The sequence below is a fragment of the Myotis daubentonii genome, chromosome 2 (genome assembly GCF_963259705.1).
Source record: "Myotis daubentonii chromosome 2, mMyoDau2.1, whole genome shotgun sequence".
NCBI classification, from domain to species: Eukaryota; Metazoa; Chordata; class Mammalia; order Chiroptera; family Vespertilionidae; genus Myotis; species Myotis daubentonii.
This window is the reverse complement of record NC_081841.1, coordinates 98,455,615-98,481,888: the sequence shown is the minus strand read 5'-3', so window position 1 is coordinate 98,481,888 and position 26,274 is coordinate 98,455,615. Positions and strand designations below refer to the sequence as shown.

The 26,274-nt window shown below is 45.0% G+C and overlaps 2 protein-coding genes across 3 annotated transcripts in view; one reads left to right on the top strand and one right to left on the bottom strand.

Annotated features, from left to right (window-relative positions):
• Positions 1-26,274, bottom strand: part of WNT5B (Wnt family member 5B) — a 142,379-nt gene that overhangs the window by 77,093 nt on the left and 39,012 nt on the right. The window lies entirely within an intron of this gene.
• FBXL14 (F-box and leucine rich repeat protein 14) lies at positions 5,519-10,607 on the top strand. 2 transcript variants are annotated; one of them, XM_059683958.1, is made up of 2 exons: positions 5,519-7,360; positions 8,754-10,607. In XM_059683958.1, the coding sequence occupies exons 1-2, from the start codon at positions 6,209-6,211 to the stop codon at positions 8,787-8,789; spliced, it is 1,188 nt and encodes a 395-aa protein (XP_059539941.1). In that variant the 5' UTR covers positions 5,519-6,208; the 3' UTR covers positions 8,790-10,607. The 2 variants fall into 2 exon arrangements, with proteins under 2 accessions (XP_059539941.1, XP_059539942.1); XM_059683959.1 differs by having other exon boundaries at positions 5,519-7,407.

Here is a 26,274-nt window from a genome sequence, read left to right as displayed (position 1 = left end):
TCAAGTCCTCACCTCTCTTATCTTTAATATTTTCTAATCAAAAGATGCCTGACCTGGTTAGATAGCTTATTTGGTTAGGGAGTCATCCTGATATGCCAAGGTTATGGGTTCAATCCCTGGTCAGGGCACATTAAGCAATCCTTGGTCAAGAATCAACCAATCAATGTATAAATAAGTGGAACAACAAACCTATGTTTCTCTCTCTCTCTCTCTCTTCCTCTCTCTCCCCCTTCTTTTATCTTTCTCTAGTCAATAAAATTTAAAAAAGAAAAGAGATGCCCCAAGATACTCTCCTGTTTAGAAATACTAAGAATACAGAGAATTTTGCTCTAAAGAAATCTTGAAGTTGGAAAGGAACCATTTCATAAACTCCAGAACTCCTGGAGAAGTTTTGATAAGTATGAAGTCTTTCATAAAGGTATTATGTTAGTATTATTGTTCTCATTCATTTCAGTTGAACATTTACAGAGTATCTACTATATAGCAGACACTGTATCATGTATACTTTAGAGTTAATACAAAACACACAAATTTTAATTCCTAGGATCCAACACCCACCAGGTAGACTCTGGGCCACTATTCTTGGATATACAATTTACCCTTAAACAATGCGGAGTTAGGAGCCATCTTACACGTAGTAGAAAATCCACTTATAACTTTTGACTCCCCCCAAACCTGACTATAGTCCCTCAGTATCCACAGGGGAGGGGGTGGGGATGGGTTCCAGAACCCTCACGGTTCCCCAAATCTGAAGATGTTCAAGTCCCTTATATAAAACCAGAGGCCTGGTACATGAAATTCATGCATGGCCGGGGCGGGGGGGGGTGGGGGGGGGGGAGTCCTCTCAGCCCGACCTGCACCCTCTCCAATCCAGGACCCCTGCCTGCCTGATCACCCCTAACCGTATCTGCCTGCCAGCCTGATCCTCCTAACTGCTCTCCCCTGCCAGCCTGATCACCACTGACTGCTCTTCCCTGTCGGCCTGATCCCCCTAACTGCTCTCCTGCCAGCCTGATCGCCCCTAACCACCTCTGCCGCAGCCCCTGCCACTGTGGCTTTGTCCGGAAGGACATCAGGAAGGATGTCTGGAAGATGACCAGTCTAATTAGCATATTAGTATAGATAATATAGAACAGTGGTCGGCAAACTCATTAGTCAACAGAGCCAAATATCAACAGTACGACGATTGAAATTTCTTTTGAGAGCCACATTTTTTAAACTTAAACTATACAGGTAGTTACATTGTTATTAACTTAATTAGGGTACTCCTAAGCTGGCCTTTGCTAAAAAACGTCCTCAATCTGATTGAGGTACATTCACTGAGGTCAACCCCTTCTACCTCTCCCATCCACTCTCATCTTGTATACTTGTTTCGTCTATCTCCTTTCGTTCATCCACTCTATATGTCCAAACCATCTCAACATACCTTTCTCAGTCCTCCACACTACATCTTCTTTCACTCCACAACGTTCCCTAAAATTAACTTAATAAACTTTACTTTTGTCACCTGCGCGCGATTTGTGGACGCAACTAGCCCTAACCACTGCACAATGAGACTGCTGACTGACTGGCTCACTCAACTCGGGCATGAATCATGCGCGCCTCCCCGGCGCTATGTATCCCTAGGCCCGCCTGCGCCGGTCTCCCATCGCCCCACCGACACCCCCCACTTCTTCTAACGCCACTTCTTCAAAATAGACTCGCCCAGGCCGGAAAACCGACTTCTGCGCATGGGCCACGAAGTTTCAATTGCACTGTACGTGCGCGCCCGCATGTGGTATTTTGTGGAGGAGCCACACTCAAGGGGCCAAAGAGCCGCATGTGGCTCGCGAGCCGGGGTTTGCCGACCACTGGTATAGAACAATGCACACAGTTGACATCATATATTCCCAACTGCAGACTGAAAATACTGTTTTTGATCTGTGGTTGGTTGAATACTCTGATGCAAAACCCAGGGATTCCGAAGGCCAACTGTATATTTATTGGAAAAAAAAAATCCGAATATATGAGAATCCACACAGTTCAAACCCGAGATATTTAAAGGTCAACTATACATATTTTTGAGTGAGGAGTTTAAAAAGTTACAGATCTCTTTTGAGCTTTTCTGCCAGATTGTCCCTCTCTGAATGAGGAAGTATACATCCTTAAGGAATCATGATATTTGGGTTAGCCTCTCAATTTTCCCAGGCCTCTACCAGGCGAAAAACACACCCTATCTGAAAATCTAGCTTCTTTGAAATTCTTGGTAAAATTTTGGATTGCTTCCTACACAGTGCTGTCCTTTCTGCTTCTAAACAGAAGTCTGTAGCTCATTCAGAGAAGAATTTTATTCTGGTTGCAAGTTGTTGAATCATATACAAAAATCTCAACCTGTCCTTAAAATATTCACAGCTATCCCCAGGACTTTCTACATTGGTGTATATCTTTTCCAGACCATCAGTCTCAGGACCATAATACCGTCTGTTTTTGTGCCTCAAATCTGAGCCTAAGCCAAAGCCCCCAAGAAGCTACTGCATAGGAAAACATTCCTAATCTCCAGCCAGCATTAGGAACAATGCATATTCCCAGGGTGGAGGCGACAGCAGGACTAAGTCCGAGGAACAATGCATATTCCCAGGGTGGAGGCGACAGCAGGACTAAGGCCCAGAAAGAAGAGTCATTTCCTCAATAAAGTCACCAGGTCTCCAAAAAACACAGGACTCATTTGATGCCACAGTTCTTTTTCCTCACTAACGTTCATTTTCTTAGATGCTTCCTGATGTTTGTTTTCCTATTTATTAAATGTGAAAATAACCATATTGCTGAAAATCCTTGTAATATATGCTTGAATGCCTTAAATAAAAGGCTCTGTATTAATACAGTTCTAGAGTTCAACTCTACATCTAGGACCGGGTGGCCAACTTCTTTTGAAAGTGCTTCCAGGGGCCTCTAAATGACTCTTTAGACTTGAGAATAAGAGCCATTCTAGTGAAGGAAAACCGCTAAACTTCTCTTTAGGCCAGTGCCACTGGCCCCACCAGAACCCCCTGGTAGTCTACCGCTTTGTTTTGTGTTCAGTAGGATTAAGGTGTTTTGGATTAAGACCTTGACATAAACACAAACATAGCTACATATACACAACAACAAAAGTGACTTTCACGTAGAGTTCAAGGTAAAAGTTTTAGGCAGAAGTGATTGAGACAATAAGCCTAGATACACTCTAGGAAAAGAGTATTTGCCCAGGTATAGCCCAGAATTGTGACACTTATGACACAGCACATCTGGAATAATCTGAATGACTAACATTACAGTCTATTGTTTCAGAAAAGTTATTTAAAGAAAAAAAACCTATGGCCTCACACCATGTGTAATGTGGGTGAGGTAGCAAACTTGTGAGAATGTTCACTTCTGCATTTCCTGATTCAGGGAGGGAGGTGGGTGGGGGTCTAAAATGTCCTATGCCTATTAGTGATTCTGTATGTGCCTGGTCTAGTACTGGTTTCTTGGGCAAAAGAGAAGTGGTCAAAGTTATCAATCTGGCCGAAACCGGTTTGGCTCAGTGGATAGAGCGTCGGCCTGCGGACTGAAGGGTCCCAGGTTCGATTCCGGTCAAGGGCATGTACCTGGGTTGCGGGCATATCCCCAGTGGGAGATGTGCAGGAGGCAGCTGATCGATGTTTCTCTCTCATCGATGTTTCTGACTGTTTGTCTGTCTCTCTCCCTTCCTCTATGTAAAAAATCAATAAAATATATTTTAAAAAAAGTTATCAATCTGCCCTAGCTGGTTTGGCTCAGTGGACAGTGTCGGCCTGCGGACTCAAGGGTCCCAGGTTCGATTCCGGTCAAGAGCATGTACCTTGGTTGTGGACACAACTCTGGTGGGGAGTGTGCAGGAGGCAGCTGATCGATGTTTCTCTCTCATTGATGTTTCTAATTCTTTCTCCCTCTCCCTTCCTCTCTGTAAAAAATTAGTAAAATATATATATTTTTAAAAAGTTATCAATCTGCCCTAGCCGGTTTGGCTCAGTGGATAGAGCGTCTGCCTGCAGACTGAAGGGTCCTGGGTTCAATTCTGATCAAGGGCACATGCCCGGGTTGCGGTCTCGATTCCCAGTGGGGGGGCGTGCAGGAGGCAGCCGATCAATATTCTCCCTCATCATTGATGTTTCTATCTGTCTTTCCCTCCCTCTTCCTCTCTGAAATCAGTAAAAGAGAAAGAAAAAAGAATACATATATATATATGTATATATATATATATATATATATATATGTTTTAAAAGTTATAAATCTTATATGCTGAGTACAGAACACATTCAAAATTTTGTTCAGGTCCTCAAAGAATCCATAAACCATTTTCCTTTTTGATAACGAAATCGGGTTGTCTTGTATATTGAATCCATAAATTCATAAAAAAATATATAGAGGATCATTTTCTCTGATTCGAAAATTCTTGGTTTGGGGGTACTTAACACGAATCTCTGAAATCCTATCCTCTGTGTGGGCATTTAAGACCCAGGAGCCACATTTTAGAATCGAGCATTGTCCTGGTTCCACAAAACACAGTTTATAAACCAACAGACATTTGCTGGAGCACCTTAACCAAGCCCAATAGTCGCTCTAGTTTATAAAGAAGTAAATCTGTGTTAGCACATACAAATATATTGACTGTCAGCATAATTGGGCCATACGGTTTATATACAGTTTAAGAGGCCGATGAGAAAGAAAAGCTCATAAAACAAGGCTGCTGCCTTCTGAGTACAAAGCCAGCCGAGCATGTGCCTGGGCATCGGTGGCTCTCCGACAGTTCACAGCTCAGCAGCGGGAGCAGAAGTGCAGGGAAGTTTGCTGTGTAAAGCAGAAGGGACTCTCTCACAGCGGCGCAAGGAAGCGGCAGTAAATAAGCTTAGAATGAGGACTGGAGAGGGCCGGTGTTGAGCTAAGGTATGAATAAATACAGCTGAGTTTCTCCATAATTTAGGGCAAAGACTAGAAAGAAAGGAACCGTGAACTACCCCATTGGGTAGAACTGAGAGTGTGATAACAGAGAGGTGTTAAGGGGCATTAGGGACAGTAAAAAAAAAAAATTAAAAAAAAGGGAGGAAAAGTCGGGGTGCTGAATATTGAGCAGCACTACTGGGAGGAGTGTCCTGCCGGGATAATGAAGGGAGAGGGTGTAAAGTAGGGCCAGGCATTGTCGGGGGTAAACTCTGGGCAAGACCGTGCGGACGTCGCCAGCTAAGAAAAGAGAAGGCGCAGGGTCGGGGCGTGGCCCCGAGAGCGCCCGGCTCCATAGCGGCCGCGGGGCGGCGACGAGGTGGGTGGGGAAGGGCTCTGGCGACAGCCGCTCTCGGGCGGTGCCGACGGGGTTAACACTCGGGCCGCGACCAGCGGCAGAACTCGGTTTCCAGGGTAACGGCTCCGACAGTTCCGGCAGCGCAGGCCGTACCACTGCGCGGCGCGCGGGGGAGGCGGGGGAGGAGGCCCAGCGCCCAGCGGTGCCGCCGAGGTCCGTCCCGGGCGCTACCACCGCGCGGCCCGCCTGCTCGCCCGGGTCTGCGCCGAGCCGCGCTCCGGCCGCCCGGCCGCCGCGTCCTCCTTGCCGGGCCGGCAGCTCCCAACTGCCCGCGGGCGGCGGGGGGGAGGAACGTGCGCCCGGTGGCCCGGAGTGGCCTCCTGGTCCCCCCGCCTGGGCGGCGGAGTGCGGGCGGCCCGGGCTGGGAGCTTTGAAAAGCGGACGAGAGACAAAGGCAGCAGGAAGCCTCCCCGGCGCCCGGAGCCCCAGCGCGCAGCCGCCGGGCCCTGCGCGGCCGCCGGCGCGGAGCGGCGGCGGCGACGGCAGTGGCAGTGGCCGTGGCAGGAGGCGGAGGATGCGGCAGGGGGCGTGGGAGCGGAGGCGGCGCGGGCGGAGCGGCGTGGCCCCGGCGCGGCGTGGGTAGACCCCAGGCGGCGGCGCGGCGGCCCGGCCGGCTCGGGAGTGAGTGAGGGCGCCTTCCCCGCCCGGGATGTGAGGACCGAGCGGAGCCCGGGGCGGGGGGAGGGAAGGGAAGGGAGGCGAAGCCGACAGGAAGGAAGGAAGGACGGACGGACCAGGAGGAGGAGCGGCGGCGGAGGCCGGAGCCGGAAGGCGGGGAGGGGCCGTCCGTTGGGCCCCAGGCGGCGGCGGCGGCGGTCGGGGCGAACCGCTCTCGTCGCCTCCTCCCCCCGGCTCCGCGGAGGGGGGAGGAGGAAGATGGAGACCCACATCTCGTGCTTGTTCCCCGAGCTGCTGGCCATGATCTTCGGCTACCTGGACGTCCGGGACAAGGGGCGCGCGGCGCAGGTGTGCACGGCCTGGCGGGACGCCGCCTACCACAAGTCGGTGTGGCGGGGGGTGGAGGCCAAGCTGCACCTGCGCCGGGCCAACCCGTCGCTGTTCCCCAGCCTGCAGGCCCGGGGCATCCGCCGGGTGCAGATCCTGAGCCTCCGCCGCAGCCTCAGCTACGTGATCCAGGGCATGGCCAACATCGAGAGCCTCAACCTGAGTGGCTGCTACAACCTCACCGACAACGGACTGGGCCACGCGTTTGTGCAGGAGATCAGCTCCCTGCGCGCCCTGAACCTGAGCCTCTGCAAGCAGATCACCGACAGCAGCCTGGGCCGCATCGCCCAGTACCTCAAGGGCCTGGAGGTGCTGGAGCTGGGGGGCTGCAGCAACATCACCAACACCGGCCTGCTGCTCATCGCCTGGGGCCTGCAGCGCCTCAAGAGCCTTAATCTTCGCAGCTGCCGCCACCTCTCGGATGTGGGCATCGGGCACCTGGCCGGCATGACGCGCAGCGCGGCGGAGGGCTGCCTGGGCCTGGAGCAGCTCACGCTGCAGGACTGCCAGAAGCTCACCGATCTCTCTCTAAAGCACATCTCCCGGGGTCTGACGGGCTTGAGGCTCCTCAACCTCAGCTTCTGCGGGGGAATCTCCGACGCAGGCCTCCTGCACCTGTCGCACATGGGCAGCCTTCGCAGCCTTAACCTGCGCTCCTGCGACAACATCAGTGACACGGGCATCATGCATCTGGCCATGGGCAGCCTGCGCCTCTCGGGACTGGATGTGTCCTTCTGTGACAAGGTGGGGGACCAGAGCCTGGCTTACATAGCGCAGGGGCTGGACGGCCTCAAGTCTCTCTCCCTCTGCTCCTGCCATATCAGCGATGATGGCATCAACCGCATGGTGCGGCAGATGCACGGGCTGCGCACGCTCAACATAGGGCAGTGTGTGCGCATCACCGACAAGGGCCTGGAGCTGATTGCTGAGCACCTGAGCCAGCTCACTGGCATAGACCTGTATGGCTGTACCCGAATCACCAAGCGCGGCCTGGAGCGCATCACACAGCTGCCCTGCCTCAAGGTACTCAACCTGGGACTCTGGCAGATGACGGACAGTGAGAAGGTCAGGTGAGGGTGGCAGCATCAACTCCCCTTGTCCCGCCCTCTTCATCATCCTGTCACCACCACCCTCCCTGCACTCTCAACTCCACATGCACACTTTTTCGTAGATCATTGCAGTGGATGCGATGGGACAGTGACACGAAGCCTCAGGCTCATTTTCTCCTCCCTCCTCCAGCATCCCTGCCGCTTACATGCCCATTCATTGCTTTTGGGGGTTCCTCTGTTACCCCTACCGTACTCCCCTCTTTTTTTCCCTGAGGATGAAGAGAGGGACTCAGCCACTTACCTATCCACTTCTCTCTACTGGGGAATGGAGGGGCCGATTGAGCTACTGTATCCCCACTGCGTTGCATTTCAAAATGGGGGTGGGGGTGGGGAGTAACTAGTCCTTTGACCCTGGGGAGTTGAAGAAAATGTCTGCCTTCACTTAAGCTTTCATTTGAATACTGTGATCTGGTTTTTATGTTGAAATGTATGAAATCAAACCCAACTACAACGGCCTTTTCACCCTTGTTCCACTTTGTAGCTAATCCCAGTCTCTTCTCATCATTTCTCTTTTTACAGTACTCTGCTATTCATGCTCATTTCATTTTTTTATTGTCCTTTTTTTTCTTTTTTTAAGAGATTTGAAATCATGGTCCTTTTTTCTGCTGAATATATTCTATATATTATATATATATAAATTTTATATATATATATATGTCTGGCTACCTCGTTTTAGTTTACTTTTTTCTCTGAAGCCCTGGAATTCTACAAGAGAGATATTTTGAGACTAAAACATTTTTGTGCCTAGACTGGAAAGATGCCCATTGCGTTTGTGTCTATTTTGTTTTGGCTTCTTCCCCACCCCATCCATCCAGTAGGTCCCACTTCCACATTTTGGCTATAATTATTTTTCTCTTTGTCCATTGGGATTTGAGAGCCCAACGACGTTCCTATATCTTGACTTAATTTATAGCACAAATGTGTGGGAGAAATGAGAGTTTGGACTGTTTCGTTTGTTTGAGATGCAGATTGTCTTGAAAATTATTATATATGCAAATTCTGCCCTACCCTCACCCTCTTCCAAGTTTCCTCACAAAAAAAGGTCATACAGTGAGGCTTCCTGTTGGAAGCAGAGGAGCAGAGTTGGCCTGCAGAGCCCTGGGGCTGTAATGTGAAGGGGAGGAGACTGAAATTCATGTCTTATCTCTGTTCTGTTAATAAAATGGGAGTTTATGGGTTTTAAAAATTCTGTTTCTAAACGGAGGAGTAGATGACTTTATTTTGGTGGGGGTTGGAACTTGTGGCTTTAAAAAAGATCGCTTTTCAGTAGGATGTATATTTTTGTTGGATTTTTTTGTTTTTTTTAGAATCCTCCACAGCAACATTCGAGACCATGGAGTTAAAAGAAACCCAGAGACCTTTATCAATTAATTGTACTGTTTGTGAATTTGTATAAATAATAACAAAGATCCTCTTAAAACGTTTATATTCTTACAGTAAAAGGTTAAACTGATATTTATATAATAAAAGAGGAAATATGAAGTATGTTTTTGAAAAAAAAAACACAAAAAAAAACCCCTTGTATCTGTGAATTATTTTGAAGGCAGTGTGTTTGGGTACATGCCAAAGTCAGAGGTGCTGTTTGTGTGCTTTCAAGTAAAAGGAAATAAGACATAGACTTCGGTGTGTCCTATGTGCTATGAGTAAGCTCATGGTTAAAAATGTATCTGTATAAGGTTTACTACTGACATCTAAATGTTTTGTTTTTAGAAATATGGTGAGATTGGAGATTTATATAATTTGGTTTTCAACTGTCAACAAAATGGAAATTTACAGAAACTGAACAAAATGAAACTTTTTTAAAAACCAGATTTGTAAGAGTCACAGTTTCCTCAGAGTAGCCAATTTTTCTTTGGGTGGAAATTACATCTAGGGGTGATGTTCAAAAAACAGGTCGTGAGATATGGAAGTGGGGAAGAAAGATGGGTTTCTTTACACTTTGAGTGGGTGTGGGGAGGATGTGAAATGGTGAAGGCTGAAGGGAACTGAAGCCATTGTTCAGAAAAGTTAAAAGAGGGCTGTCCCTGCTTCCTTGCTCGCTGGCTCAGTCATGCATACTGAATCTCTCAGTGTGAGTGAGGGTCCTAGGGAGAGGAGGAGGGCAGTTCCACCCCTCTTTTTAACATTCTCCTCCAGGCCTGGCTGTATTTGAGCACTTTGCTGGGGGATGGGGAGGTTGGCCAGGAGTTCTTGCACATTTGCATTTTAAGCACTTCCAACGCTGAGGGTGAGGGTTCTTAAGACTGTATTTAGGGGCAGATAAATGAAAACCAACAATTTTAGCAAAGCGTTCCCTTTGATAGACAATAACTAAATAATCTGACATTCTGTGGTTGAGCTTTGGAGATGGAAGAGTATAAATGCTGCTCAAACAGCGAAGTAATTTATATTTCTGGTTCACATAGATCTTTCATAGTTGTTTCTGAAAAATTTTTTTAAAAAGTACCGATCCCAGCAACAGCTGATAAGAGTGGTATAAAACTTTCCTGGATAAGCACCTCTTTCCAGGAAGAGAGCTAGAACCCGGTTTCTCTCGGATAAGATTGCTTTGTACAATGCCCAAGCCTTCTGCTTGAGCATATCACAAAAGCTGCATTGTTCCTTTTTGAAGAGCCTTCATAATTGGGTCTAATTGAGCCTGACACTAAATCCATCTTCCTTTTCTTTGGGGAAGGTGTGGCTCTCTCCCCTTTTAGGTTACAGTACTTACTGCCTGCCGGGGGGTGCCAGGGGAGTGTGAACCCTAGTCAGAAGTAGGGATTTTGAGTTAGGGTCAGTTTTCTAATTTAGCATTTGACACTACTATACATGAAGGTCACATAAACTGTAGGTTCTTCGACTGTTTTTCTTTTTCCAAAAGACTGCATGGCTGTACAGATTGTCAATAAAAATGTGGGCACCTCCTAAGTCCTAGGCTCTGTGCTCACAGTCTTCATTGTAATACCCCAAATAATCCTACCAACTGTAACTGGAAGGGTTTTATGCTTCTCTGTTTTGTTTGGTTTTTACTTTAAAGGTTAAATACAAGCTTGACAAAAGGTTGGGAATGTAATATTTGAAAGTTAAAGATCCTGAGCCTAGTGTCCTCATCCTGAACTAGGCATACTTAATATATCTGCAGTGTCTCTGGAAAAGATGAATAAACCACTTTCATCAGTCAAGGCTAACTTATCTCTCAACCTTTTTGGACAGGAGAAAAGGAATATATATTGAGAACCTGTAGTGTGCTTTGCATGGTACTTCTCCTTTTAGTCCTCAAAGCAACCTGCTGAAAGAGTTACGCTTTTCCAATAAAGTATACTGTTCCCCTTAAGTTATCCCACTACTGGTTGGGAGCCAGAACTCAAACCAGGTCCATTTCTGAAGTCCAGCTCCCTTCTGCTCTATGAGGAGATTTAGTTATTATACCTTACTTGGTTCCCAGTAAGGAAACCTCACAGGAGTGGAAGCTATTTAAATAGTGTGGACATGCTTATGCTGCAGGACATAGGGGGTTCAATCTCCACCATACCTACAAGCATGGAAAATGCTTTTAAAGAATAGATGCACTAAAGAAAATGAGTTGATACATATTTTGTGGGTGGTACAAAAGTTAAAAGTCAAGGGTAAGTTTAAGGATAACAAAAAACCTGGTTCAGGTATTTGCTAAAACTTCAGAACTGAAAAACCAAAATAGGAAGTCTGTAAACTTTATCATCTAAAATTAATAAACCTCAAGAGAAACCCTTTGGGTAGCAATTAAGACAGGGTTCCACATACCTTTCTTTTCTAAGTCTTATCGGGCAGTTGCCCTGTAAGGTCTGTATTGAAAAGATTATTTATAAATATAACTGTGGGGTTCAGACAGTTTCTCAGCCCCTAAGGACCATGGTGGGCCTCTAGCTAAGAGAGCTGGGCGTGTTACATAATTCTCTCAGCTATGGACTCCTTCCTGCTGAATTCCTCAGTCCTAAGGCGGGGGAGGGCCCACTTGATTGATTCCACATTTGCTAACAGGGACAAGGATGCTTGCCTAACTTACAGTACATCCTTAAATAGTTAAGGAAACTAAAACTGTTCATATTCTTTCATGATTTAAATCAAGAACAAGGACCTGAAGAAGCAAATGTTCCTGTTAATGGAGTTTCTTTATAAAGGTAAGAACTGTCTTCAATAAGGACACTTGATATATAAATTGAGACTGGCTTTTACCCAAATCCTGCTGCTTCCTGCAGTGGTTACTAGGTAGATGCTGGTCTTGGGATGGAAAACCTTTTACTTGGGCTTAGAGAATTCGAGCCCAGGTTATCAAAGGGGTAAGGGTAGGGGCCTCCAGGGACCACTGTTTCCCAAGTGTAAGAGTCTTTTGAGTAAAACATCAGATTAGTGAAACAAAACCAAGACCTCATGTAGCTTCTGACAACCAGCTTTTCCCAGTCCCTGAGAGCCCCTGGCTGCTCTGCTGTGGACAGGCGCTGTAGAAAGCCATCTAGGAGGTGTCCCCTCTGTTGTCTTTCTCTTCCCTGCATCAAACACTGCTCCCTTTTAAATGTTAATTATATCCCTTTACTAAAGGGCAAGACCTAAATTTTGTGCCACTGTGAACCCCTGAGGAGTCAGGGGTAAGGCTTTTTATTATTAATGTGTATCATGTGTAAAGCACAGGATTCGAAATTGGAAAAAAAAAATTGGGGGGGAAAAAGGCTACAAACTTAAGCTGATGCTGAGACCACACATTTATCTCACTTTCATCCACGTATGTATTCAAATATTAGGTAGCAAATCTTTTGAAAACTGAATGTTGTGAAACATGAAACATTTCATACTTGGATCAGTGCCAACTATTAATCATTTAGACCTTATCAAAGGTAAGTGCACACTCAGACTAAGACCATATGTATACTCTCAGTCTTGGGTAAAAAAAGGGGTATTTCTAGACAACTGGCAAGTTTAAATGTCCACAGATGATCAGTAGCAGTCTTTTTCTCTTTTCCAAGGATTGCTCTGATTTCACCTGGTGGTGTTGCCTATACCCACCGAGCACATTGGGTGCTAGGTAAAGCCAAGTCTTCTAGTCCAGGTGCATGAGAAAGTAAGCTTGAGATCTCAACTGCGCAGCACTAGAGCTGGGGTGTGTTTAGCATCCCCTCAAAACCGAGGAGAAGTGGGATTCCCCTGCCTGCTGTTTGTTAACCCAAAAAAGTACTTTTTTTTTTTTTAAGGCAAGCTTTTATTATTGCATTACTTTTGCACTTGAATTGTTTGAAAGACAAATGCTACATATTCTTGTAAGTTTGCTTTTATTTGTGATAGTGGAAAATAGTCTCAATTACAAAGAAGAGAAGAATGAGATCTCCAGTAGCAGCAAAGAAACCCAGGTGAGACTGTTAGGGATGTGAATGTGGTCTGCTGGAAGAATTTAGTCATAACACTAAATTCTCTGTCTCAGAGTTCTGTTTTCCCAAGTCTGGCAGGGATTATACATTTAATTTCATAAATGGGGAAAGAGGCTTGGCAAGGGTGAAAAGATCCTGCCTAGGTGATATGAAGTGTCAATATCAGAACCAGGGCTGCTCCAGGCTTTAATGACCACATCCAAGAGTGATCGACATGCAGGTAGCTCTTTGATCTTTCCCTGAGACATTGCAAAGCACTGTCCTGATCCCTTGCTTCAGAAAAATGGTGAACCAGAGCATATTTTCTTTGGGAGTAAAAAAAAAAAACCCACCCCAAATGCTGAAAGTTACTACTATTAAATTATGCAAACACAGATATACATGTTTTGCAAGCATTATATATAGGGCTATTCAAGAAGCCAAAAACTAGTACAAGTTGGTAAATGGGCTATAGGGTATCCAAGTAGCTAGTAGTGTCAAATCTGTCACCTGTTATCCTCAGAGGTCTTGAACCAGTTTCTAAAACACTGCTTTGTGACAAACAGCAATGTGATGTACAAACACTGGAAGTCTGGGTTTGTAATAGCCTCAAAGCTAAGAACTTCCACACGTTTAAGACATTTACAAGTGTATGTCATGCAATCCTTTTATAAAGTAGAACTGAGTGTGGGAACACTATTTTCATGCAAGGATAAAAGGGCTTGACTTCACAGATGTTTTAGCTACAAATCCCTCTTGTCTAGTAAGAGTAAAGGGGGCTAATTTGTTAATATTAGGCAGCCTCTTGTGTTTATTACTCCTCAATTTATGTAATCCACACTCCAGAAGGATCAGGTCTAGCACACAGCTGTCTGTCAATAATTATGACTCGTCATGGATCCAAGTTAATGGAATTAGACTGTGGGAAAATAGATCTTTGAGACTAGATCATTTTTTTTTTAATAAATAGTGTGGAATTACTCAATACGGCTTGGAAATGATTGTTTTCCTCATACAAAAAGGGAATGAAAATGTTTACCACAAACATCCATAATATTTATCTTTAGGAAATCTTTACCTCAGGAATAGCTGCCTCCTGCTTCCAGTTTGTTTTTTGAGAAGTGGTCTCTAAATGGGGGCTGGGGAGGAGGGCGAGTCCTGACATTCCTAAGAATCTAGTAAAATCACCAAGGCTAAATTTAGACAGATGGGTAAAATAAGAACAGGATTACAATAGTTAAGCCCCTCAGATTTTTAATGTTCTTAGATGCCTTCAGTGTTTTAAACCTTAGCTTCATAGCTCAAAAGCCCACTTTTGTGACCTACCCCCCTCCCAAAAAAAGACTAGCAAACAATGTGAAAATGACAAAATTAAAGTGACAATTTCCAATTCTTCTAGTTCATTTCAAGCGCACAAATTTAAACTGTTTTAGGAGTCTGTAAAAACAGTACAGCCAGGTTCTGTGGTCTCCTGAGTTTCATGAAGCTTGTAGGAGGCCTTCACATTTTCTGAGCCTGGAAGAGATGACTGGTTCTCCCAACTCTAGCTGGCGTCTGCACTTGAGCTCAGAGTCAAATGGCGACAATCAGAACAGCGTAACCCAAAGGAAGGCAGCTGGCCTCTTTTCCATACATGCAGGGCTCATTCTCAGTGCAATCACAAGAGGAACTGCAGAAATTCACCACCGTAAGCCTGACACAGGGTTTCAGCACACAGCCTCATCACTGCTTACTTTAGAAATAATGTGTACATGCAAGTTAGGATATAGAGGCCAAGCACTACACTTTATTGAGAGGCAGGGGTGGAAAATCATTTTTTTCTCCTGGATTGTTCCTTGACCTCTCCCATCGCCCCCCCAAACCAAAAAACCCCTCCCACCCGCTCACACAATTCACCCTCCCACTGTGATGCAGCTATGAATTGTGTCCACATCAGTATTAGGAGCTGGAAGTCCCACCTTGTATTTTTCTTTACCTCAAGGTTATAAAGACAATTTTAGGGTCCACTATGAGGAAGAAAATGTACAGTTAATGCTAAACTAAATGTTTGTTTCTCAGTGTGGAAGATGGAAAGTGAAAAAATGAAATTTATTTATCCACAAAGTCTGCAAATCCTGTGTTTTGTCAGCAGGCGGCAGCATTGTCTGTGAGTTGGCTATTTCCAGTGGGGCGCTACAGCCTCCCTCTGACTAATGCTCGCTGGCCTCATTCAGTCCCCTGCCGCACGCCCCCAAAAAGAATTTCCCCAGGGTGTAAGACTTAACAGAAGGGAATTTCATGTCGCCAAAAAGATGAAATGGAATTTTAAGACATCAGTGAAACTACTCAAAGGAACCTAGGTGCTGAGCACTTTGTTTTTTGGAGCAAGTTAACAGATGCAGCCCCCTCATAAAGGTTCTGGGTTTAGCCAGCAGCTCTCTGCTTTGGGTAGCCATGGGAAGAGACATCAGCTCATTTTTCTTAAAGACCATCTCATTCAAATCCTGTTAGATTGTCATATTTGGGAAGTATGAGGGAACAAATGGGGAAAATTTTTAGTCATACATGAAGATACCAATTTTAATAGCAAGAGCAAAAGGCTAGTTTATTACAAAAAATAGAAAGTGTATTGTCTGTGATGAAAAATTCTAAAGATCTTTTGAGGAAAAACAAAAATATTTTTAAAATTTTAGGAGTATCTATTTTTTATTATTAAAATTAGTATCTTTATTTGCCCAGATGAAACAACTTTATAAAATCTAGGAGTATCTATGAAACTGAAAATGATTAAGGGCCCTGATAAAGAAGTAAGTTTGCTCACTTTAAAGTCCTCCTATGGAACACAGACCTTAGGAAAAGGTAGCAGAAATTAAAGAGAAAACTTCTGAGTCAACTTGGCCAGATTCCATAAAATACACAATGAGGGAGGAAAGGCCTTTGGGCTCTTACCCTCTTGCAACTCAGTAGCCTAGCCTCAGGGAATCAAAGCATGAACCCAAAGGGCATTTGGGGCAAATGTGGAATAAAAATGTGGAAGGTGGAAGACGGAAATCCCCTGTGGCAACTCCTACCAAGCTGTATTAGCTGGATGAGGCACAGCTCATTAGCTCCGTGATACAAAGATCAGTTCAGGCTAGAGAAGAAGAGAGGGAGGATGAGTTTCTGGAATTCAGGGCCCAGACATGAAGCAGATTGCCATTCCTGGCACCATCCATGAAGGTCTTACAAAAGCAGACACGTCCCTGGGTGCTTTATGGACACCCCAGATGAACTATGCCATTGTTAGTGACCATACCAAATGAATACAGATTTGGGGAAAACAACCCCAATAAAGAAAAGAGGAGGTAGAGGAACGAAAAAGAGACCATGTATCTATCATTCCACATGAAGCAGAGGAGGAGGAAGCACAGGGCAGGTGAGGAGCCAGGAGGATAAAGACACAGTACATGAAATTAAGTGAGGGAGAGTGGGGACCGGGAACCACCAGCCATGCCTAAAAGTGATCCTCAGGGTGAACTGGGAGGGCTGCTCTTCGATTTGCAGTCTCAAGATCAGCTCGCCTGGGCATGCACATGTTTCAAGAAGATAGGCTCTCTTTCTTTCGTTGTCTGAATCTGACTTGAGACACAAATTTCGACCAATAGGCCGCCAGGCTGGCCAGAGGTGAACCTGTGATGAGGGAATGGGTGGGGGATGATGGCAGCACAGACCGAAATGTCCTGCTCAGACCCTGCACCCGCCTCGGCCACCGGTGTTCCAATGTGCCCATGGCAGCCAGGATGAACGCTGTGTTTTACCCACTGTCCCGTTTTCACAGGGAACAAGCAAGGACGACGGTGTCTACAGGGAGGAACAGAAAGCAAGTGTTTCCAGGGCAGGCTCTGAGCGATGCCCTCACACAGGCCCTTCAGGCAGCAGTCTGCTCCGGTGACCGACACCACCCACCAACCCCACAACTCAGGCTCCCACACTCCGTCCTGGCCCAGAAGGTATAACTGACGGCTCTTGTCATCCCAAGAAGACAGAGATTCTATTTTAGGTGACATTCCCCAAAGCCTCACCCGAGAGCACAGTCGCAAATCCACACCGCCTGGACGCTTATTTGCAGACTGGGCGGCCACTGCTGCTGTTTTCGTAACCTTCCTCTGTCTTCTCAGTCCCGCCCTCACAAAAACAAAGGTGCCCACACAGGCATCCATTTGCTCTTTAAAGTAACCAGCCACTTCTGGGGTTCTTGATTTCCTATTGCCGTCTGTGGAGAGTGAAGAGGGGCGCGGAGAGGGCTGTGGTGGGGGGATTCCAGGTGACGTGGACACACATAGCCTGTAATGAAGCAAGTCTTACGGCCTCTTACACACCACCAAACAGGACTCACACATCACCTTGCAATCCTCCCTGATTTGGGTTGCCTTCCCCTTGATGGCCCAGAGTTTAAGCCGCCTGTGCCATTCCCAAGCCCGTTAGTTCCCACTCCTGTGTCCATTCGAACTTCGGTACCTGCCGGGAACCTGCAGAGAAACTAAGGCTCTTGTGTGCAAGGGGCTACAAATACCTCCCCACCCTCCACTAGTGCCCAAAGCAAACCTGCTAAGGCTAATCTCCCCCTCACTTGCAGCTCAACAGCTTTTCTCCTTTAAGCTCCTGATAATGGTTTTACTAAAATCCCCTTTTGATGGAAAAAAATCCCAGCTGGACATTTCAGGCCTCTGCACAATGTACAAGTCTGCAGGTCTTTCCCTACCTCACAAAGGCCTCTAATCAAGTGGAAAATGTGCTGGAGGCCAGAGGTTTGGGTCTGCAATTATTTTTTAAGGGATTACTAGAGAAGAATGGGGGGCAGTGAGGACCTCCCCCTGCTTTGTTTCCCATGTGGCCCTGCTTTGAGACATACTGAGCCAGCAGTAGCTGCCCAGATCTTCAGCACAAGAGCCTCATCTCTTCCTTCTCTGGTGGAAGGATGTCATCTTTGAACACCATCGCTTCAAAAAGATTTAGAGAGTTTGGAAGCAACAGGCAGGTCCTATTCTGACTCCATTTAAGCTCTTACTTAGAAACCCACTATGGAACAGGATCTCCTGTGTGGGGAGAGCACTCATTCATTAGCCTCTAACCCTGCTCTGTATGCAGAGGGGAGAGTTCACACCGAGTCCATAAACTGCTCAGATTGAGGGCATTCAGTAAGGCTTCCCAGGCTGTGGAGGGCAAAAGGTCATGTTCCCAATCGTGCCAGATACCCTTCGTCTTATTTGTACACATTGACCCTTCCCCTCAACACTGAGCAAATACCCATGAAACTCCTAATGTAAAACATGGATTAAAATATACAATGCCAACCATTTTTATTACCCTATTTGGAATCTTTGTTTAAAAATGTGCACAATGGGAGGGAGTCTATCTCCTCTGTGTATCATGAAGAACCATCTTTGATGTCATCTATACACGAATGTTCATGAAGGATTAACTGATAAAGATGAACATTTCCGGTTGGCCCTAAGTTCTCATCATTCTCTTTCAGCACACAGACTGCTCATTCTTCTACATCCACCTGGTTAGTGATGTATGCAAATACCCAGTAAAAAGGAAATGATTACAAAGTCCTAAACTCATTCTGGGATGATCAAGGATTAGGCAGTTCAGCTCTGAAAGTTAGAAGTCAACATGTATTTCAAAATAAATACCAGGCTTTCTTCAAAGTCCCTAATATACCTTTGGTCAAAAACAAAACCAAACCAAAAAAACCTACAAATTCCAAAACACCAACTCTAGTCTGCTTTCATCTGTGCGAATACTTCATTGACATATTTTCCTTATTAAGTTTTCAGTTTTCCCTCAGAAGAACCCTACACAATTGAGAACTGGATGGAGAGAAGCACACTTATTACATTTAATATATTACATTTAATACTTAATGCAAATATCATGTTAGTATTTTATTATGTTGACCTTCATACTTCTTTGGGTGGGTGTTATTGGAGGAAGGGACTATATAGTTGCCCCCAAAAAAGCAAGTGAGGGTGGATCCCTGGGTCCTCTTCCCAAAGAATGGCAGAGAGGTTTGCTGAACCACTTCTGCTGTTTATCACGATGTGGTGACAGCTTTCTCCAGGAGGGAATAAACTTCTTCCTACTTTAGCTGAAGATGTACTTCTTCAGAAAGATGAACTGAAACATTCAAGGGCATCAAAGGACACAGTGGACTACCTCTACTGGGGCCCGACTTGAGATAAGCCTGCCTTACAGGAGAGTTGCTCCAAGCTTCTCTCCGGACACACTTCCTGAGTCACTGCTCAGCTGCCTATTTACTTATCACCACTATTTCAGGGTTCATCAATATTCTAATACTTCTCTGCCCTTTTTACAAACTATATTGAACAAAATACCATTTGTTTCAGAAGTCATTCTTCCTACCAACAACAATTTGGGAAAGAGTAAAATAGTAATTTGGAAGCAATAATTGAATAGAATAGTGACAACAATGCATCTCAGATTTTTCAGGGCAGTGGGGAATTTTAGTACTTTGGAATGTAAACATCTTTCAGACTCTCATTGGATCATACAGGTTTCTAAAAACCAACTTAAGACCAACTTCCTTCATTTTCTATTCAAAAAACAAGATGAACATATTTAGAATTAATAAGTATAAAGGGATAATTAAATTATATCTTGAGGTTGAAATGTTATCAGTTTTTAGTTTATTGTGTCCAACTGGCATACCTAAAATAGTTGGGAAATGCCCTAGAGTCCACAAAAAAGATATGCACTATTTTGTCTCCAGATTGCACAACGTGCGGTCACCTACAGGGAGAAAGGGAGCCTCGCTTCTCTGTAGTGCTTTTTCTAGCTCCTTCTTTCATGCTCTTGATAACCAAAGGCTACATCCAACTTCTTCTGCTCAAACTGCCTCTGTTGCATCACTGAGTGTTTCTGAAATTCTCTCTGTTCACTCACGCACATACTTGTCTGGGTCCCCTAACTCTCTAGACCGCCAACTCCATGCCCAACACCTGCAGGCTCTCCCAGGAATGGCTGCACTGCAGGGCGCTCTCTGCTTCCCCCGAGCTGCCCTCCAAATCCATCCCAGTCCCCATCTTCCAGACTCACGGAGGCCAGATGAGTGAGAACTGTCATTATTGTATTTGATTGGCAATCTCTACACCACAGTTTTTAAATATTTACTAAAATATGCCGGCCTATTGAAGGGTGTTCTTAAAAGTGATATATAAACCCTTATTTCAAAAAATTCTTATTAAAAACAATCATCCAGAATAGAAAGATTTGGATGACAAGGCAAAATTGCCCTTCAGTCCTCATGAAATACCACTTCCTTCCCTTGAGGGGGCCTCAGGTGACAGAGTGGGCTGGGTCCATTTGGACCCAACTCCAGCTTTGAGTGGCTAACAGTCTTGACAGATGCCCCAAATGTGGGTCTGGTACAGAATCTTATAATGACTTGTATGGTATCTTGAAATTAAGCATTTGTCAGCATAAGTTAAGCTCCCAGTAGATCTATGGTAATTGGGCAACATTAAAAATATCTCTCCCCAGGTCTCCTGCTTAAGAAATCTCTTCAAGTTCCTCTCTGGGAACCCTGTGAGTTTATCTACATAGTGCTGACAGTCAAGTGGCAGGACTGATAAGCTTGTACTTGGCTTTATCAGTTATAGAGTTAAAACTACTTTAGGAGCCTATAAAAAGGCTAACAAATAAATATTCCTTTTGACCAACACAATCAACCCTCGTTCACAATCACAAAATCCTGCAGGTTTATTGGGAATAATTGCTAACTAATAGTTAAAATGCTAGAGTTTATGAATGACTTTTTAAAAACTCAAATTAGTGTGGATTCAAGGCTGTCTTTCACTTAGTAAATATTTATCTGGCATCTATTACAGGCTGGAGTCCTGTGCCAGGGCTGCGATACAGAGGGACGTCTCACACTTACTTGTAGAGGTCTGCTTTCTTGAGTGGGAGAGAAAGAAGCAGAGTTTCACTGGGAACTGCTCCCAACCCACAGCCTGATTTATCTGCGCCGCAGCCTGTAATCTAGATATGCCCATGGGAGTGTGCCCATATGTGTTTTAGAAAAAAAACAACAACACACACAAGACAAGTCGGGGTGGCTGTTTCACCAAGTTCTCAGTGCAGGAGGGAACCAGCCAGCGGCGGATAAGGAGGCAAAACCGAGGTTTATATAAACACAATACTAATCTCCCTCTCACGTCCCCAGAGGGTGACAGCCCCGCTCCTATGCCAAGCCTGAACGCTAGCCTCATGGTCTCTCCCCCACCTCCTCCAGGCTGCCCTAGATGTCAATTTCAACCTGATTCCACTGGTACAAAAATACTGAGTGAGGGGCTACACGAACCCAATGGCCGGCAGGTCTCCTCCCCCCACCCCCACCCCCGAATCACTGAACCGCCAACCTGCCTTTAGCCGGCCAGTCAGCTTAGCCTGTCTGGACTTTATCAGCGTAGCACAAGCTAAAAAGTTTCCAAGGGAGGTCTATCTAGCCAAACCAGGTCCTTGACGTAAATGACTACAGGGATGGGCAAAAGTAGACTTACAGTTGTGAGTATGTGAGTTTATTCTTGTAGTATTATTTATTAGTTACTGTATTATTTAGTTGTATTCAACTACAAACCTACTTTTTGCCCATCCCTGTATTCAAATTATTTTCTGCTTCATGTCCAGTAATTTTGTTTTATTAGAAAAAGAGTCTGTGAGGAGAAAAGGAAATATTTAAGGTTTCCTCCTGCTGTTCAAAGCTAGTTAAATGTAAACAGAAAAAACCTGTTGGGCTGCGTATGATTTGTCATGTGCGTCTCAGCGCTGACACACACACACACACCGGCAGGCTCCACAGCCAGGGAAGTCCCACCCCAGACAGGACCTTTTCCACCCAAAATCCTGCAAAGGGAGAGAGTCTGTGCCCAACCTGCAGACCACTCGGTAATGATTCCCCAGGACATAAGCACAGACAGTTTCTCAAAGACGCGGCCTCAGAGACAGTGACCCTCATCACTCTTCGTCTAACGTGCACATGAAAACCAGTCCCACACACTCCACTCACTGTCTGCCTCCTGAGAAGCCACCAGGTGCCTTCGTAAGCTCCCACGAATGTCAGCTCCAGCACTGAAACAGCATGGACCGGAGCCAACCGCCACTCCAGGGGCAAGGACTCAGTGCGCTGGGGGGGGGTCCTACTGAGCACTGATACACTGGAAGCTGTGAGCGCAATATTCTCAGTGACCAATGAGGAGGAGGACTTTTCCCCCAGGGGATTCTGAGAGCACAGTGTCAGCATTTACTCAAAGTACCATTAACCCTAGCCATACACAAAGATCTATGCTTATGGCTGGAATATTCAGAGCCAGAGAAAGAGATAGAGGGAGGGAGGGAGGGAGGGAGGGAGGGAGGGAGGGAGGGAGGGAGGGAGGGAGGGAGGAAGGAAGGAAGGAAGGAAGGAAGGAAGGAAGGAAGGAAGGAAGGAAGGAAGGAAGGAAGGAAGGAAGGAAGGAAGGAAGGAATTTCTCTTTGTTCAACTCTTAATCAGCATCTCCTGAGAAACTGAACTACTTATATCTCAAAGTGAAATAAAGGAATCCCAGTGAGCAAAAGGAGGGTAAAGCTGTGGGGGGATGTTTATTTTTATTTTAATAGTTTTTTCTCCCTTGGGGTTTTGCTTATCTGTCTATATATGTCCCTAGAAAGTATTATTCTTAGAGTCCAGAGTCTGTTCACATTTGTTTGTACAGATTTTTAAAGGGCAAATGAAAGACAAGCTGAGATACTTTTGTTATGTACTGTTGTACTCAAATGATGAATTTAGACCTTTGCCATCCAGTTCAAGACCAATTTGTTTATCATTACTGGCCAAAAAGTAATTTTTTGAAATACACTATTAAGTTCATCAAAGATGATTTGTAAAAGAAGGCCCAACGTTCCCAATAAACTCCTACCAAAACCTTTCAAGGGACTGTGACCAGACCCAGTCCCTAAGTCAAGCAGGACCCTGCTGACCACACATGGCTATGTCCCTAAAGCTCTCTGCCTATATCCAACCTTTAGCTCAGGCACAAGGCGGGACTGCCGGCCTCATGTGGCTTCTTATCACCAATGCTCTGGGACCCTCGAGGCCGTGAACTGCAGATGCCTCAGGAGAAGGCTCTAAAGACTCCTTTGCTACCCAGGGATGTGGCACTTCTCAGCTCTCAACTGCACTCACTGTCCCTGCCTCCGCAGGCACCTCCTCTGCCACCAGGGCCTCATTCACACCACTGTTCCTTCAGATGGGTCTTGGATGGCCTGCACAGGATTTACCTGCCTGCCTGCTAGAAATGCATTTTCAGGGGGGTGGGATTCCCAAACTCTCTATCCCCAGAGATTCCTTCCTAAAAATGTAATCAGATCATATTGCTTGCTATCCTGCTTAAAAACCTCCACTAGCTTTTGCATAAATAATAAAGCCTCAACTACTTACAGTAGCGTACGCCTTCAATATCCCATTACCCCTCACTTTTTTGTGTCCTGTGCATGTTGTACTCCCAGGCCTATAATGTTCTTCCCTTCCTGTTTGATTGGAGAATTCTTCCTACCCTTCAAGCCCTGACTCAAATGAACTCCGAAAATCTTCTATTACTTTCTCCAGTGCAGCCCCGAAACAAGGTGTTTGAGGCTCTGGTATTAGCACTCCTGGTACTGCACTGTAAGCTTAATATATATATTTGAGAAAGAAAAAGAGAAGGAGTGAGAAAAACATCAATGTCAAAGCAAAACATCAACCAGCTGCTTCCTGCATGCCTCCTACTGGGGATTGAGCCCACAACCCAAGCATGTGCCCTGACTGAGAATTAAACTAGCAACCTTTTGGTGCACAGGACTATGCCCAACCAACTGAGCCACACCAGCCAGGCTGCACTGTAGCCCTTTTTTGCATTACTCCCTCTCCCTAGACGGATCTCCTGGTCATGGGAGGTCAGGATGGCATGCAACTGACAAGTATAAAAGTATGTATTGAGTTTCTATCAGGTGCCAGCTCTGTACTAGGGGCTGAGGATATAGCAGTGAATGAAACTTGTTTCCAGTTTCCCAAAGTGTACAGCCTGTGGGAAAGAGAAACAATCACGAAATAATTTCCATAATATGTGATGAATATTTTGATAGTAGTGCCCGTACAGGTTGGGGGTGAGGAACCCAAGTAAGAGGACCTAAACTGGTCTAGGGTCAGAGACCGCCTTCCTAGGACTATTGCTTGCACACTGGGAGGTTCTGAACAAATGTTCTTGAGTGAAGTGTCACTTAAATGCTGATGATCCTTATATGTTCAGCCCAGACCTCTGAACCCACAGGCCCAACTGTTAGACATCTGTACTCTCTGTCCCACCCAACACATTTAAAATGAAACACTTTTCCCCAAACCTACTCTACCTGCTCAAATAAGCTACAGCCTCTATAAAAGGCAACCCATGGTTGGCCAAACAATTAATCTGGGAGTTACATATGTCTGATTCCTCCCTTTGCCTCATTAAACCCATACCCAACCAGCGCATCCCAGCCTGTCAATTCTGCTTTCTGGATTCCAAGTAGTTTATCTTCCTCTCCACCCTACCATTGCCCTAAGTCAATCCTCATCATCTGTAACTTCTAAGAGTGGTTTTCCTAATGTACCAATCTAACGTTAAATCACTGCCTTGGACACAATTCTTCCTGCGTCTGTGGTTCCTCCTGGCACCTTGGCCTGTACACACTGCGCCCTCCTCTGGGGATGGAGGCAGGACCCCTGGACCTGGTGGTCCAGTGTAAGGACTTCGTTAAGTACCAGATGGGCTGATACCTAAGGACAGTCGAGGGTGCCTGTTGCATCTTAGCAACCAAAATAGCCAAAAGTAGCTCGACCGATGTGGCTCAGTGGTTGAGCGCTATTATATGAATCAGGAGATCACAGTTTGATTCCCGGTCAGGGGCTCAATCCCCAGTAGGGGCCGTGCAGGTGGCAGTCAATCGATAATTCTTTCCCATCACTGATGTTTCTTTCTCTATCTCTCCCTCTTCCTCTCTGAAATCAATAAAAAAAAATTTTTTAAACCCCAAAGTGTAATAACTAGTGTTATGATCAGATCAAAATGTTCCTGCATGCAGAGGCACATTATTTGCATTGAAATGTTCTCTGCAGCCCTGGTACCAAACATTCAAGGAAGCACTAACACCTATCCTCCTCAAACTATTCCAAAAAATCCAAGAGGAAGGAACACTTCAAAGCCCTAATTCCAAAATCAGATAAAGACTACAAAGAAAGAGAATTATATATCTCTGATGAACATAGATACTAAAATCCTCAACAAAATATTAGCAAATCAGATCCAGAAATATATTAAAAAGATCATACACCATGACCAAATAGGATTTATTCCAGGATGCAAGGCTGATACAATATTCACAAATCAATAAATGAAAGACAAAAATCACATGATCATATCAATAGACGCAGAAAAAGCATTTGACAAAATCCAACACCCATTTTTTGATAAAACTCTCAGCAAAGTGGGAATAGAGGGTCATACTTCAACATAATAAAGGCCATATATGAAAAACCTACAGCCAACATCATATCCAATGGGCAAAAACTAAAACCATTTCCCTAAGAATAGGAACAAGGCAGGGATGTCTGCTTTCACCACTCTTATTCAACATAGTACTAGAAGTCCTAGCCACAGCAATCAGACAAGAAGAAGAAATAAAGGGCATCCAAATTGGAAAGAAGGAAGTAAAACTGTCATTATTTGCAGATGGCATGATATTGTACATAGAAAACCCTAAAGAGTCCACCAAAACACTATAAGATTTAATAAATGAATTCAGCAATGCAGCAGGATACAAAATCAACACCCAGAATTGATGGCATTTTTATACACCAATAATGAAATCTTAGAAAGAGAAACTAAAAAAAAATCCCATTTACGAATGCAACAAAAAAATTAAGATACCTAGAAATACCCTTAACCAAGGAGATAAAAGACTTGTACTCAGAAAACTACAGGACGTTGAAAAAAGACAGAGGAAGATATAACAAGTGGAAGAATATACCATGTTCATGGATTGGTAGAATTAACATCATTAAAATGGCCATACTACCAAAGTAATCAGTAGATTCAATGCAATCACTATTAAAATAAAAACAGCATATTTCACAGATCTAGAATACTCCAAAAATTTATATGGAACCAAAAAAGACCCAAAATAGCTGCAGCAATCTTGAGAAAGAAGAACAGCGTTGGAGGATCACAATACCAGATATCAAGTTATACTACAAAAGCCACTGTAATCAAAACAGCCTGGTACTAGCACAAGAACAGACATATAGACCAATGGAACAGAACAGAGAACCCAGAAATCGACCCAAGCCATTATGCTCAATTAATATTTGACAAAGGAGGCAAGAGCGTACAATGGAGTAAAGATAGTCCCTTCAATACATGGTACTGGGAAAATTGTATAG